Raw genomic sequence first — 15,605 nt, forward strand, 5'->3', positions numbered from 1 at the left:
ACTTAGCATAAGACTTGGCAAGGAGCGTTCTAGAAATCCTTCAAAACCATGACATTTCTTTCCTTTACAATGACTAAAAAGCTGAAATGAACTCAGCTGTTCATGGTCAAATTAGTTACATGCTCTGAAGACTGTCTGCTTCCTATCTGAGGCCACACCAGTTCGTTTCCTCAGTCAAGAACAGTATTTCTTCCCACATAGTTTGCTGCCATTCACTGCCTTCGTGTCATACCTTGTTTTAAGGGCTGGCAGGTGGTGATTTTTCAGTTGTTCCCGTAAACCCCTTTTTAATATTTATTCAGAGAAATGTGTCAGCCTGTAATGGCAAGAAATCATAGGACTGGGGTGCCTGGATGACTCAGTCAGTTAAGCGTCCAACTTTTCATTTCAGCTCGGGTCATGATTTCACAGTCTGCGGGTTCGAACTCCATGTCAGGCTCAGCGCAGACAGTGGACACAGCCTGCTTGAGATTCTCTGTCTCCCTCTCTGTCTGCCCCTCCCCCACTCATGAGCATGTGTGTTCTCTCTCTCTCTCTCTCAAAAATAAAGAAACATTAAAAAAAAATAGAAATCACAGGACTGAGAATGCCTGCTTTCAGTACATCTTGGACACCAACTTGCCTGTCTACCCTTCCCTCCAAACAGTCCTTTCTCCTTATATAAAAATAAGAGACATTTTACTTGTCAAAAATATTAAAACAATGTTGAGAGCTGAAGGGGAGCCCTTTAGAACTTCATCACTGAAAAGTTCTGAGAAAAAGTCTGCATTTCCCTCCCCCAAACCTAATATTTCCATTGAATGTGCTTCCCAGCCCCTGGCTTCCATCATTGTTCTCAGATTTCCACGGTAGACAGAAAGCTGCTAACTGAATTTTCACTGTTTTGAATTATCTTCAGGAATAGTATTCGCAATTAAAGATAACCAATTGGTTTCTACAAATACTATTAAAGGAAGGATTATCCTATAAGAGCTATCCAAAATATAATTTCCTTGTATAAATTGATTGCAAGATTTAGTATAAAGTCAACTGTGCCTAAAAGACAATGACCTCTAAAGTGAGATTATTTTACACCTTAAACTATTGTAACACTGTATGTTAACTGTACAGGAATTAAAAAATTTTTTAAATAAAATAAAGTGAGGTTAATTTCATATATTAGGATAAAAAATACAAAGAATAAGACTTTGTAGAGAAGATAATGTGTTCAAAGGCCATAATATTTTTTAGTGTAACTACATACAACATTCATGTGCCAACATGATTAAACTGCACACACAACCATGGGAACTTCCATTTTCACTCTTCTGATGAGCACAGAAAATGTCATTTATACAACAACCTAGAAAAGTGATATTCAAATGACTGTTTCATAAAGCGCATTAAGAAATACATTTTAGGGGCGCCTGGTGACTCAGTCAGTTAAGCATCCAACTCTTGATTTTGGCTCAGGTCATGATCTCAAGGTTCGTGAGATTGAGCCCCTGCCATTAGCACAGAGCCTGCTTAAGAGTCTCTCTCTCCTACTCTCTCTGCCCCTTACCCACTCACACTTGCAGGCATTTGTGCTCTCTCTCTCAAAATAAATAAATAAACTTAAAAAAAAGAAATAAGGTTTACATCACAACTCAATACTCTCTTCAGATAGAGATATGCACACTCACACACACACATAAGCAAACACAAATTTCATTAAATAATACCCTTCCTACATAATAACTCTCATGTTTTCCACTCTATTTAATTAATTTTATTTAATTGAGGGAAAGTGCTGATTGCTACTTGCTGTATTAATTACAAGACCCGTTGGTGGGTTTTGACCCATAGTTTGAGAAATCCTGGCTTAGAAAATATATAATTGTATGCTATGTTCTACCACTACTGAAAAGACAACAGTGTTTTAACAAAACGAGGATCTCAGTATCAGTTCTGAATTGCCTTGATTGATAGCATCATGCAATTTATCTCAATGACTTGAAAATAACAAATTTATAGACCCCTTTTTCAGGCCTTGGGTCCCTGAAAATGCAGAAATCTTATATCTAAACTTTATCCGGGAAAAATGTGACATTCTTTCTGTAACAAGTTTCTGCTCTCATTTGTTTTGCTTTAAGGATATAGTAAACGGGTATGTTAGAATATTTATCTATCACTGACTCCATGTAGTTTAAGAGCTGCAAAGTGTTTTGCAGCCATTTGCACATTTGTGCCATTGTCACCTATGAAATAATATTTCAAGTGACCCTGTAGAGCAGTAAAGGACACCTTCTGGCTGTCCCATGGCAAGAGCAACAATCCTAGCTCTATAAACCTCCACTATTTCTGGAGGTGTTTAATTAACTTTCATTTCTTTTAAGATTAAAGTTGGTGTGCTGGGAGCCCCCAGGAGTTGGGCTGGGAGTCAGAAGAACTCACGGAGACTATGAGATTTTTGCTCCTGGCCTCAGTATTCTCATCTGTAAAATGAGGAGACTGGAACATCTCTAAGACTCTGCCCGTCTCCAACGTCTTCTACTCCTAGGAAACTATGGATATGGGCTTGACTGCCTGTCATGTTTATTAAATGAGCTATTCAGTGCTTCTTTTCCCTTTTAAATGCAATGTACTGACAATGCATTCTATATTCAGCAAGCAGTACATGAGTGTTCCAAAATGTAATATATTAAATTGACAACCTATTCTTCTCTTGGAGTAACATCTCTGTGCCCCCCAGTACATAATTAGCTTTAATCTATGATAATTGCCTGCTGTTAATAAGACTGAGTATGTCTACTGAATTCTCTTTTTGGCATCCATGGCCTATAATTATACCTAATGTGCAACTAATGATACCTAGTTGCAAGCTTCAAACCCAATAGGTTCCTCATAATTATTCATTCCCTAACAGATTACAAAACTATCAGTCTTCCACTAGTTTTCTCCATGACCCTAGTCAGATCACTTAACCTTTGTGAGTCTGTTTCCTCTTCTGGAAATTGAATAGGTTTGACTGAAACAGGGGTTTTCAAAATTGTTCAGACTAACAGGGCTGGGAGTTCTTTGGGATTCCTTCCTTGATCTCTAAAATTTTGCAGTTTTTATATGTACCAACTAAACTCAAAAAGGGAAATCAATATATGTATATAGTGTGCAATAGTTTAAAAATCTTCATATACCCAGAGACAAAAAGCGAGTTTTATTATCTTACAGACACTGCCTAAAGAAATACCAAATTTTATATCCACAACTTTGCTGGGAGCATCAAACTATCTAAGAAACAATAAACCTCATAAAATTTCCACCGACTACCAGAAAATGTTCTATGAAATGAAGTAAAGGTAATGCTGCTACTACATCTAATAAAGTGTTCTAGGTGTTTTTAGGAATTAACTATTATTAACAAATTGTCATCAGTTCAAGAGACAAAGGTGTTAACATCAATATCATAAAGGAAAAAACAACAAATTAGCACATAGACCAGCTATGTTCTCACAATCGGTCTCTTCAACTGCTTCACTTGAGGTGGAAAGAAGTAAAGACACCAGCATATTATTTTCTTCAGCTACCTCTCTTTCTTGCTAGGAACAAATAGATATTTATTTCCAGGAATATATCAAAATCATGATGGTTTTTCAAGACCTATATTCAGTTTGCCCACAGAATGACTACAAATTATTTACATCTGTATTGTGTTTTAAGAGGAAAAACAAAACACAACAAAACAAAACAAAACAAATTAACATCTTTCTCTTACCCAGTCATGTTTTTGACAGCTTTGGGGCCTACATTAATAAGTTCATCAAGACTTGCTTTACTGCTAAAACAAAATAAAATAAAAGGTCAAATTCAGCTGGAAACCAGCAAATTTTTTTTTTTTTAATATATGAAATTTACTGTCAAATTGGTTTCCATACAACACCCAGTGCTCATCCCAAAAGGTGCCCTCCTCAATACCCATAACCCACCCTGCCCTCCCTCCCACCCTGCCCTCCCTCCCACCCCCCATCAACCCTCAGTTTGTTCTCAGTTTTTAACAGTCTCTTATGCTTTGGCTCTCTCCCACTCTAACCTCTTTTTTTTTTTTTTTTTTCCTTCCCCTCCCCCATGGGTTTCTGTTATGTTTCTCAGGATCCTTATGTGGATCCTGAGAAACATAACAGAAACCAGCAAATTTTATGACTGACATTTTTTCTTTTGACACATGTAAATCATACAATGGGATCCTAGATAAAAGTAACAAGTTTACTGAGTTTCTACTTCCCAAAGTTTTTAAAATCCTCAAAACAACCCACTGAGGTAGATATCACCATCTTCCCTTTACAAATAAAGAAACCGAGATTCCTGGAAGGTAGGGCACTCTTTGGGGGCAGGTAGGAAGAAGTGATTAAGAATGAACCAGTTTTTAAACCATAGCAACTGGACCCCAAACCTCACGCTCCTTCCCACTATCATCCTTTCTCTCTGTCCACAGTAACTGCTTACATCTCCACCATGCTCTTCACCAACATCATCACAGTAATCCTGAGAGGGAGCTTGGACTTATTCTGGTATGCACTTCTTGACTTTTGACCCCATATACAATGAGTCTTAACTTCCCAAGAAGACAGAAATATATTCAATGTCATCCAAAAATATTCTAGTATAAGAATATTATAAGAATAGTATAGGAATGTTATGCCACCAACTTTCTCGAGTCATTTAAAAATCAATCTTTGGGTTTGTGAAAGAGTAGAAAGCCAATATTCTTTGTTTTATCCGGCTTTATGAATTTACAATTAATTTACTGTGAATTTACAGTAATGATCTAGTTATGCTATTATTGTGTCAAAACGAATTTCTCAAATGGTAATTATGAAGAATTTGCTTCAATACTATAATAAAGTAAATTGAAACAATGAAAAAAGAAGAGCCTATCCAACACCACTACATATCAATAAATCAATTTGTTCTCATTTTTTTTCATGTCCTCTTTCAGAATGCCTTTAGCCAAATGATTAATCTTATTTTTTGGCAGAAATTGGAAACTTGCTCAAAAGTCTCAATAATCTTGGTAAAACCTACCTTGTGTAGGCTGAGGGAATGAGTTTGGATCCTAAAAAAATGTTGCAAGTTGCAATAGGTGGTAAAATCAACTAAAATCAATAATAACGTGTACATTTTTTTCAACTTGAATATTAAATTAAATAATTGTTGCCAATTTAAAACTTCATCATTACTTGAATTCTTTTTAGCCCTATGTAAAAGCGGGTGGCTATGAATTCATTTCTTACACAATTATGTACATATGAGAATTTAATTTAGTTTTATTCTTGTTTCTTTCAAGACAACCCAAAATTTAAATTACTCTTGAGCTTTTGACTTTCCACATTATATTTGGTAGCAGAATTAGCATTTAGGATATTTTGGGAGGTTGTAACAAACAAAAGAAGAATATAAACATATAAGATTTATCATTTCCATGTGTTCCCCATTTCCATCCCCTCCAAAAACAACAAAAACGAAAGCAAGCAAGCAAAACAACATAACCTAGGACTTTTAAAAAACAGAGTTACTTCCTGATTTAAGGTATGCAGGTAATACATATAACGTGAATCTGTAACATTGAGGCTACTCTAAGATATTAATTAAATCACTTCAGAATTGCACTTCATGTAGTGCTAAATCAGAACAAGCAAGACTTCAGATTACATAAATTGCTTTTATTCTAAACACTCAAATGAATAATCATAGCTCTAAAGACACATTATTATAACAATGGGCTTTCATACCAACATTAACACCAAAAGCCTAAACAAGAAGGTTAATGTGGTATACCTTATTATTGTACAATATGCTATATACCCTGAAGAGAAAAAAAGGCCAGAAATGTTTGTATCATTTAATTAATCTTTCCAATTAACTCATAAACTAATTTAATCACACACAGGCCCTTTCATGTAAATGATTGCAACGTATTATGTGGACCTATTATACTGAAATAGAATTATGTTGAAATCCCAAGCACAATCGCATACTGATAAGAGACATTATAAGAAATTCTCTATCCTCCATTAAAGCTCACGGCCTGGGAGCCCTGAGCAAGGACCTGAACACCAGGTTTCTAACACAGCTGTTGATTTTTGGTCCCATCACTGGCTGTCTCCATGGTGGGACAATGAGTTTTATTACATTTTTTAAAGTTAAACAGAAAAACACAGAGGTATAGAAGAGTTCCATGAACCTCACCTTTGGTTAGTTCTGTTTGTTTCAGGAGCCACTTTGATGAGACTGTCAAGACTGTGGCCCCTTTAAAACATGGAAGAAGTGATCAGATCAGTGGTTGATTTATATCATGTGGTTGCAAATATTTGTTAAAACTGAGAACCATTTTATATTGTAAAAATATTTTATTGTAAAATATTTATAAATATAGAGTTCATCTCAAAGGATTGGAATTTTCAGTCTTATGAATATATATATTTGGACATAACTACAGCTGCATAGAAGTAATAAAAAATAATCAGTGGTTTTAGAAAATTCATGATATGCCAGGCACTGTTCAAGTGATTCACAGGATTTATATAATTTAATCAATCATCCAATATAGGAAGTATTATCATCCCATGTTCACAAAGGGAAAAACTGAGACACAGACACAGAAAGATTAAGTGAAAGTGAAGTAATATAACTCAAGAGTCAGATTCCATGATACCAACTTTCCATGATACCATGATTCCATGATACCAACCATTGTACTGGAACTTAGTAATTGAATTAGCATTGGAGTGACGAGACAGCACCTGGTCCAATTTCCTTACTGTGAGGACAAGAAAACTGAAGCCCAAATAGAAGTGACCAACTACATTTCACACGGTTAGTGAGGGCAGAGCCAGACCTAGATCCAAATCTATAGTCTCCCATTTACTTCTATTTCACCTCTTCTATGCCATCCTCTGCTTAAGAAAAATATACAAATTGGGACGCCTGGGTAGCTAAGTCAGTTAAGCATCCAACTCTTGATTTCGGCTCAGTTCATGATCTCACAGTGGGTCGTGAGATTGAGCCCCACGTCAGGCTCTGCGCTGGCAGCTTGGAACCTGCTTGGAATGCTCTCTTTCCCTCTCTCTCTGCCCCTCCCCCACTCATGTGCGCGTGCGCACACACACACATGTTCTCTCTCTCAAAATAAATAAACTTTAAAAAAAAGAAAAGAAAAAGAAAACAATAAAGTGTCTTGTCCATTCTTGGAAATCAACTGTGCATCTAACTAATCAAAGTTACCTCGATTATATTAAAACTTAACCATTTTAACATTAAAAGTTAACCATTTTATTATTTTTTTTAATATATGAAATTTATTGTCAAATTGGTTTCCATAAAACACCCAGTGCTCATCCCAAAAGATGCCCTCTTCAATGCCCATCACCTACCCTTCCCTCCCTCCCACCCCCCCACCCCCATCAACCCTCAGTTTGTTTTCAGTTTTTAAGAGTCTTTCATGCTTTGGCTCTCTCCCACTCTAACCTCATTTTTTTTTCCTTCCCCTCCCCCATGGGTTTCTGTTAAGTTTCTCAGGATCCACATAAGAGTGAAAACATATGGTATCTGTCTGTCTCTGTATGGATTATTTCACTTAGCATCACACCCTCCAGTTCCATCCACGTTGCTACAAAGGGCCATATTTCATTCTTTCTCATTGCCACGTAGTACTCCATTGTGTATATAAACCACAATGTCTTTATCCATTCATCAGTTGATGGACATTTAGGCTTTTTCCAAAATTTGGCTATTCTTGAGAGTGATAAACATTGGGGTACAAGTGCTCCTATGCATCAGTACTCCTGTATCCCTTGGGTAAATTCCTAGCAGTGCTATTGCTGGGTCATAGGGTAGATCTATTTTTAATTTTTTGAGGAACCTCCACACTGCTTTCCAGAGCGGCTGCACCAGTTTGCATTCCCACCAACAGTGCAAGAGGGTTCCCATTTCTCCACATCCTCGCCTGCATCTATAGTCTCCTGATTTGCTCATTTTGGCCACTCTGACTGGCGTGAGGTGATATCTCAGTGTAGTTTTGATTTGTATTTCCCTGATGAGGAGCGACTTTGAGCATCTTTTCATGTGCCTGTTGGCCATCCGGATGTCTTCTTTAGAGAAGTGTCTATTCATGTTTTCTGCCCATTTCTTCACTGGATTATTTGTTTTTCGGGTGTGGAGTTTGGTGAGCTCTTTATAGATTTTGGATACTAGTCCTTTGTCCAATATGTCATTTAAAGATATCTTTTCCCATTCTGTTGGTTGCCTTTTAGTTTTGTTGATTGTTTCCTTTGCTGCGCAGAAGCTTTTTATCTTCATGAGGTCCCAATAGTTCATTTTTGCTTTTAATTCCCTTGCCTTTGGGGATGTGTCACGTAAGAAATTGCTGCAGCTGAGGTCAGAGAGGTCGTTTCCTGCTTTCTCCTCTAGGGTTTTGATGGTTTCCTGTCTCACATTCAGGTCCTTTATCCATTTTGAGTTTATTTTTGTGAATGGTGTAAGAAAGTGGTCTAGTTTCATTCTTCTGCATATTGCTGTCCAGTTCTCCCAGCACCATTTGTTAAAGAGATTTTTTTCCATTGGATATTCTTTCCTGCTTTGTCAAAGATGAGTTGCCCATACTTTTGTGGGTCTAGTTCTGGGGTTTCTATTCTATTCCATTGGTCTATGTGTCTGTTTTTGTGCCAATACCATGCTGTCTTGATGATTACAGCTTTGTAGTAGAGGCTAAAGTCTGGGATTTTGATGCCTCCTGCTTTGGTCTTCTTCAAAATTACTTTGGCTATTCGGGGTCTTTTGTGGTTCCATATGAATTTTAAGATTGCTTGTTCTAGCTTCAAGAAGAATGCTGGTGCAATTTTGATTGGGATTGCATTGAATGTGTAGATAGCTTTGGGTAGTATTGACATTTTAACAATATTTATTCTTCCAACCCATGAGCACGGAATGTTTTTCCATTTCTTTATATCTTCTTCAGTTTCCTTCATAAGCTTCCTATAGTTTTCAGCATACAGATCTTTTACATCTTTGGTTAGATTTATTCCTAGGTATTTTATGCTTCTTGGTGCAATTGTGAATGGGATAAGTTTCTTTATTTGTCTTTCTGTTGCTTCATTATTAGTGTATAAGAATGCAACTCATTTCTGTACATTAATTTTGTATCCTGCGACTTTGCTGAATTCATGTATCAGTTCTAGCAGACTTTTGGTGGAGTCTATCAGGTTTTCCATGTATAATATGATGGTATCTGCAAAAAGTGAAAGCTTGACTTCATCTTTGCCAATTTTGATGCCTTTGATTTCCTTTTGTTGTCTGATTGCTGATGCTAGCACTTCCAACACTATGTTAAACAACAGCGGTGAGAGGGGACATCTCCGTCGTATTCCTGATCTCAGGGGGAAAGTTCTCAGTTTTTCCCCATTGAGGATGATATTAGCTGTGGGCTTTTCATAAATGGCTTTTATGATGTTTAAGTATGTTCCTTCTATCCCGACTTTCTTGAGGGTTTTTATTAAGAAAGGATGCTGAATTTTGTCAAATGCTTTTTCTGCATCGATTGACAGGATCATATGGTTCTTATCTTTTCTTTTATTAATGTGATGTATCATGTTGATTGATTTGCGAATGTTGAACGAGCCCTGCAGCCCATGAATGAATCCCACTTGATCATGGTGAATAATTCTTTTTATATATGCTGTTGAATTCGATTTGCTAGTATATTGTTGAGAATTTTGGCATCCATATTCATCAGGGATATTGGCCTGTAGTTCTCTTTTTTTACTGGGTCTCTGTCTGGTTTGGGAATCAAAGTCATGCTGGCTTCATAGAATGAGTCTGGAAGTTTTCCTTCCCTTCTATTTTTTGGAATAGCTTGAGAAGGATAGGTATTATCTCCGCTTTAAATGGCCGGTAGAATTCCCCAGGGAAGCCACCTGGTCCTGGACTCTTATTTGTTGGGAAATTTTTGATAACTGATTCAATTTCTTTGCTGGTTATGGGTCTGTTCAAGCTTTCTATTTCCTCCTGTTTAAGTTTTGGAAGTGTGTGGGTGTTTGGGAATTTGTCCATTTCTTCCAGGTTGTCCAGTTTGTTGGCATATAATTTTTCATAGTATTCCCTGATCATTGCTTGTATTTCTGAGGGATTGGTTGTAATAATTCCATTTTCATTCATGATTTTATCTATTTGGGTCATCTCCCTTTTCTTTTTGAGAAGCCTGGCTACAGGTTTATCAATTTTGTTTATTTTTTCAAAAAAAACAACTCTTGGTTTCATTGATCTGCTCTACAGTTTTTTTTTTTTTAGATTCTATATTGTTTATTTCTGCTCTGATCTTTATTATTTCTCTTCTTCTGCTGGGTTTAGGGTGTCTTTGCTGCTCTGCTTCTATTTCCTTTAGGTGTGCTGTTAGATTTTGTATTTGGGATTTTTCTTGTTTCTGGGGATAGGCCTGGATTGCAATGTATTTTCCTCTCAGGACTGCCTTCGCTGCATCCCAAAGCGTTTGGATTGTTGTATTTTCATTTTCATTTGTTTCCATATATTTTTAAATTTCTTCTCTAATTGCCTGGTTGACCCACTCATTCTTTAGTAGGGTGTTTTTTAACCTCCATGCTTTTGGAGGTTTTCCAGACTTTTTCCTGTGGTTGATTTCAAGCTTCATAGCATTGTGGTCTGAAAGTATGCATGGTATGATCTCAATTCTTGTATACTTATGAAGGGCTGTTTTGTGACCCAGTATGTGATCTATCTTGGAGAATGTTCCATGTGCACTCGAGAAGAAAGTATCTTCTGTTGCTTTGGGATGCAGAGTTCTAAATATATCTGTCAAGTCCATCTGATCCAATGTATCATTCAGGGCCCTTGTTTCTTTATTGACCATGTGTCTAGATGATCTTTCCATTGTTGTAAGTGGGGTATTAAAGTTCCTTGCAATTACCACATTCTTGTCAATAAGGTTGCTTATGTTTGTGAGTAATTGTTTTATATATTTAGGGACTCCCGTATTCGGCACGTAGACATTTATTTAGTTCTTAATGGATAGACCCTGTAATTATTATATAATGTCCTTCTTTATCTCTTGTTACAGCCTTTAATTTAAAGTCTAGTTTGTCTGATATAAGTATGGCTACTCCAGCTCTCCTTTGACTTCCAGTAGCATGATAAATAGTTCTCCATCCCCTCATTTTCAATCTGAAGGTGTCCTCAGGTCTAAAACGAGTCTCTTGTAGACAGCAAATAGATGGGTCTTGTTTTTTTTTATCCATTCTGATACCCTATGTCTTTTGGTTGGTGCATTTAGTCCATTTACATTCAGTGTTATTATAGAAAGATATGGGTTTAGAGTCATTGTGATGTCTGTAGGTTTCATGCTTGTAGCGATGTCTCTGGTACTTTGTCTCACAGAATCCCCCTTAGGATCTCTCGTAGGGCTGGTTTAGTTGTGACAGATTCCTTCAGTTTTTGTTTGTTTGGGAAGACCTTTATCTCTCCTTCTATTCTAAATGACAGATTTGCTGGATAAAGGATTCTCGGCTGCATATTTTTTCTGTTCAACACATTGAAGATTTCCTGCCATTCCTTTCTGGCCTGCCAAGTTTCAGTAGAGAGATCCGTCACGAGTCTTATCGGTCTCCCTTTATATGTTAGAGCACGTTTATCCCTAGCTGCTTTCAGAATTTTCTCTTTATCCTTGTATTTTGCCAGTTTCACTATGGTATGTCGTGCAGAAGATCGATTCAAGTTACGTCTGAAGGGAGTTCTCTGTGCCTCTTGGATTTCAATGCCTTTTTCCTTCCCCAGTTCAGGGAAGTTCTCAGCTATTATTTCTTCAAGTACACCTTCAGCACATTTCCCTCTCTCTTCCTCCTCTGGAATACCAATTTTGCGTAGATTATTTCTCTTTAGTGCATCACTTAGTTCTCTAATTTTCCCCTCATACTCCTGGATTTTTTATCTCTCTTTTTCTCAGCTTCTTCTTTTTCCATAATTTTATCTTCTAGTTTACCTATTCTCTAGTTAACCATTTTAGACATGAGGTCAGGGAGGTCACATTCTTTTTTTTTTTTTAATTTTTTTTAATGTTTATTTATTTTTGAGACAGACAGAGACAGAGCATGAACGGGGGGAGGGTCAGAGAGAGAGGGAGACACAGAATTCCAGAATCCGAAGCAGGCTCCAGGCTCTGAGCTGTCAGCACAGAGCCCGACGCGAGGCTCGAACTCACGGACCATAAGATCATGACCTGAGCCGAAGTTGGACGCTTAACCGACTGAGCCACCCAGGCGCCCTGGGAGGTCACATTCTTAAACTATCATTGACCTCAGTGTCAGTCTCTTAAAATATTAATTTAATTATCTTTTCAAGCATTGATATGTGTGAAACCAAAAAAAAAAAAAAAGCATATTAAAACTTACCCTTGCATACTTTTTCCTGTTCTCGGAACCACTTTGATGAGGTTATCAAGATCTTTGGAACTTAAACAAAAAAAATGATAAGTAAATATGGAATTAAATCAACTAAGTATTTATTTAAAAGATATATGTACTCAAGATGAATTTTTCTATTAAGTTTTAAGAGAAATCAATACCAGTCTATGTCCTTAATTTTAAAGAGTACAATTTTGACTTCTATATAGATCATTGATATACTGGCTCAGAATCTTATTTACCCCCAAAATAAAACCATAATATCAGGGCAATATTGAGTTTTTAAAAAATCAATCAGGAACAATATAATGATTTGCAAAAACTTTCACACACCTCCTAAGTATTTAATCCAACACTGTAGCTGTTACTTAACTATGTTTTGGTAATAATTTCCATTTTTGGTGCTTTCTTGCTTTAAAGGGATTTTATATCCATTATGTCATTTGATCCTTCAACAATCAAATGACAAAGGTAGAACAGACATGACCCTCATTTTATGACTAAAGAAGCCTCAGCTCAGAGTGTTCAAGGGACTTGCTCAAAGGCACCCAGGTGGGAAGTAATGGATTTCAGACTTGCTGATTCCAATGCAAAGATTTTTCCACATAGCTTCTCTGATGAGGGCCACAAATTGATGCAGTCAGGGAAGGAAGAAAGATAAGACATAATCTTCACCCTGCATTACTTCTGTTTACTTCAGGGGTCACGTTGATGAGATTGTCAAGGCTCTGGCCCCTTTAAAACATTGAAGAAATGGTGAGGTTAGTGATAGATTAACACCAAATGATGAAAACTATTTATTAAAACTCAGAAACTTTATTAACTTTTACTGAGATCATGCCAAAGAATGGAATAATGTTAAAGTTGACTATGTAGGTATTTATACATCTCTGAGATTCAGTGAGACAATATTTTAATCTTGGCCACTTTAGGCCAGTCACAAATACTGCACTGGAACTCTGTCTCTATTGTGATTCGTTTAATGTCATGCTCCTAACCTTTGCCAGGTGCGCTAAACATTTTCTAATAGTCTATATATGCATCTCATGGAACATTCCAGAAGGCACATCCTCTTAATATCAACTTCCAATATGCTGTGGGAATTTAAAATTAACCTTGAAGAATCCATATTTTGAAAAATTGACATTTATTAGTAGGTTTTCTATTCACAAGACTGGATGAAGATTAATATACCAGTTTGTTAAAGTCCGTGATATAGAACCTGGTATCTATCTGGCATTTATAACTATGTGTTAAAACTACAGATTTTGAGTAGTTGCATTGGCAACAAACAATAGGAAGATTAAAATCTATAGAGTTCTGAAATGTAAGATATATTTACTATAATAAAAAACCCCATGTAGTCATTAAAAACGTGTCAGTATTTTGTTGTTATCTTTTAACATTCTGTTTCTAATCTTAATGGAATTTTGCTTTTCTTATTGTTTCTGTTTTCCACATATGCAGCACAAGCCAATAGCCCTGTGACCTACAGAGGATGTCACATGGGTAAAGGACATCCGCAGAAGGTGCTTTTTAAAAATGTTTATTTATTTATTTCAAGAGAGAGAGAGAGAAAGAGGGAATATGCACAGGAAGGGTAGAGAGAGGGAGAGAATCCCAACCAGGGTCCATGCTGTCAGCGCAGAGCCCGATGTGGGGCTCAATCCTACGAACTGTGAGATCATGACTTGAGTCAAAATCAAGAGTTGGGAGTTTAACAAACTGAGCCACCCAGGCTCCTCTAAAGAAGGTACTTTTATACCCTGTTTCTCCATGCTCTGTGGCCCTACTAAGATTGTATCACAAAGTCTTTGAGGTTACATCTAAACAACATCACAGATACAGGTATTTTGAAGCAACTAGATGTTGACTTAAGATTTTACTTTTATCCAGATATCTGAGAATGTATATACCCAGGCTAAAAGCAGCAACAAAAAAAATGTGTGGACTTTTTTTCATGCAAAATGAAACAACCTGAAAGAACCAACTATTCTACCCCAGAACACCCCCTTTTTGATGTGTTGTTTTTTTTTTTTTTTACCTCTTGTTGATTTTTGCCTAAATGAAGTATGTGAGATTTAAATTCCAGAGTCAGAGAAAAAATATTCCAGGATTCTATTTTCACATTTGAGTACTCAAAGAAATAACACAACAGTAAGCATTACAACCGCTCCCTTGTAATACTTGTGTTGATTTTGGAGATAGCTTTGATTATATTGCCAAGAACTTGATCTCTTTAAACATATTAAATAAAACATATATCAATGAGCGTTTATTTAAATCTCAAAGTAAATAAAATCAATAAAGAAGAGTGTTCTAATTAATGCAGTAATTTAAAATAATATTTGGAGCTAAACTGTGTGAATCAATGCCCCATAGTGTACGCATCCTCAGTATTTATTCATCCCCTCAATCCACAAATAGTTATGGACACCTGTGAATAATACAGACATAGGCTTAGCCCTCATGAAGCTTCCATTCTAACTCAGGAAGAGGCAGGCAATATACAATCAAACATATAAATGAATGTCACAATTCTAAATAACAATACATGCTCTGAAGAAAATTAGAGAGTGCCTGGTGCCTGTGTTCTGGCACAGAACACAACTGGGGTTGGAGGAGGGGGTGGTCACAATTACATTTGGTGGTCAGAAATGACTTCTTTGAGAAAGTGACAATATGAGGGTAGAGCAGTCCCAAAATGGGAATAGCATATGCAGAAGTCTTAAAGCAGGAATGAGCCAGGAATACAAAAAAGATCAGTTTGGCTGGACTTTATTGAACAAGTGAAAGACAATTGCTAAGGGTTCGAATTGTATTCTACCTGAAATGGACAAATATTGTACTTTTTTAAATAAGAGAGGGAGCAGGATTTGGCTTTACTTTTAACAGATATACAGTGGTGCCTGGGTGGTTCAGTCAGTTAAGTGTCCAACTTCAGCTCAGGTCATGATCTCGTGGTTCATGAGTTCGAACCCCGTGTCTGGCTCTGTGCTGACAGCTCAGAGCCTGGAGCCTGCCTTGGGATTCTCTGTCTCCCTCTCTCTTTGTCCCTCCCCTGCTTGAGCACTCTCTCTCTCTTTCTCTCTCTCTCTTTCTCTCTCTCTCTCTCTCTCTCTTTCTCTCAAAAACAAATAAACAAAAAAAAGTTAGGGGCACCTTGGTGGCTCAATCAGTTGA

The 15,605-nt window shown here is 36.8% G+C and overlaps 1 protein-coding gene across 8 annotated transcripts in view; it reads right to left on the bottom strand.

The window, feature by feature from the left end:
* The window catches only part of SCEL (sciellin), a 112,984-nt gene that overhangs the window by 28,590 nt on the left and 68,789 nt on the right, over positions 1-15,605 (bottom strand). For 4 of the 8 annotated variants that reach the window (XM_078432606.2, XM_078432608.2, XM_078432620.2 and 1 more), the window contains 4 exons: positions 13,098-13,157; positions 12,411-12,470; positions 6,205-6,264; positions 3,734-3,796 (listed from right to left, as the gene is read on the bottom strand). In XM_078432606.2, the coding sequence (XP_078288732.2) occupies positions 3,734-3,796; positions 6,205-6,264; positions 12,411-12,470; positions 13,098-13,157 (243 nt within the window). The remainder of the gene's footprint in view (positions 1-3,733; positions 3,797-6,204; positions 6,265-12,410; positions 12,471-13,097; positions 13,158-15,605) is intronic. The other 4 variants (XM_078432607.2, XM_078432611.2, XM_060636914.3 and 1 more) reach the window with 4 other exon arrangements.

Source organism: Panthera onca, chromosome A1 (assembly GCF_046562875.1).
Source record: "Panthera onca isolate mPanOnc1 chromosome A1, mPanOnc1 haplotype 2, whole genome shotgun sequence".
Lineage (NCBI taxonomy): Eukaryota > Metazoa > Chordata > Mammalia > Carnivora > Felidae > Panthera > Panthera onca.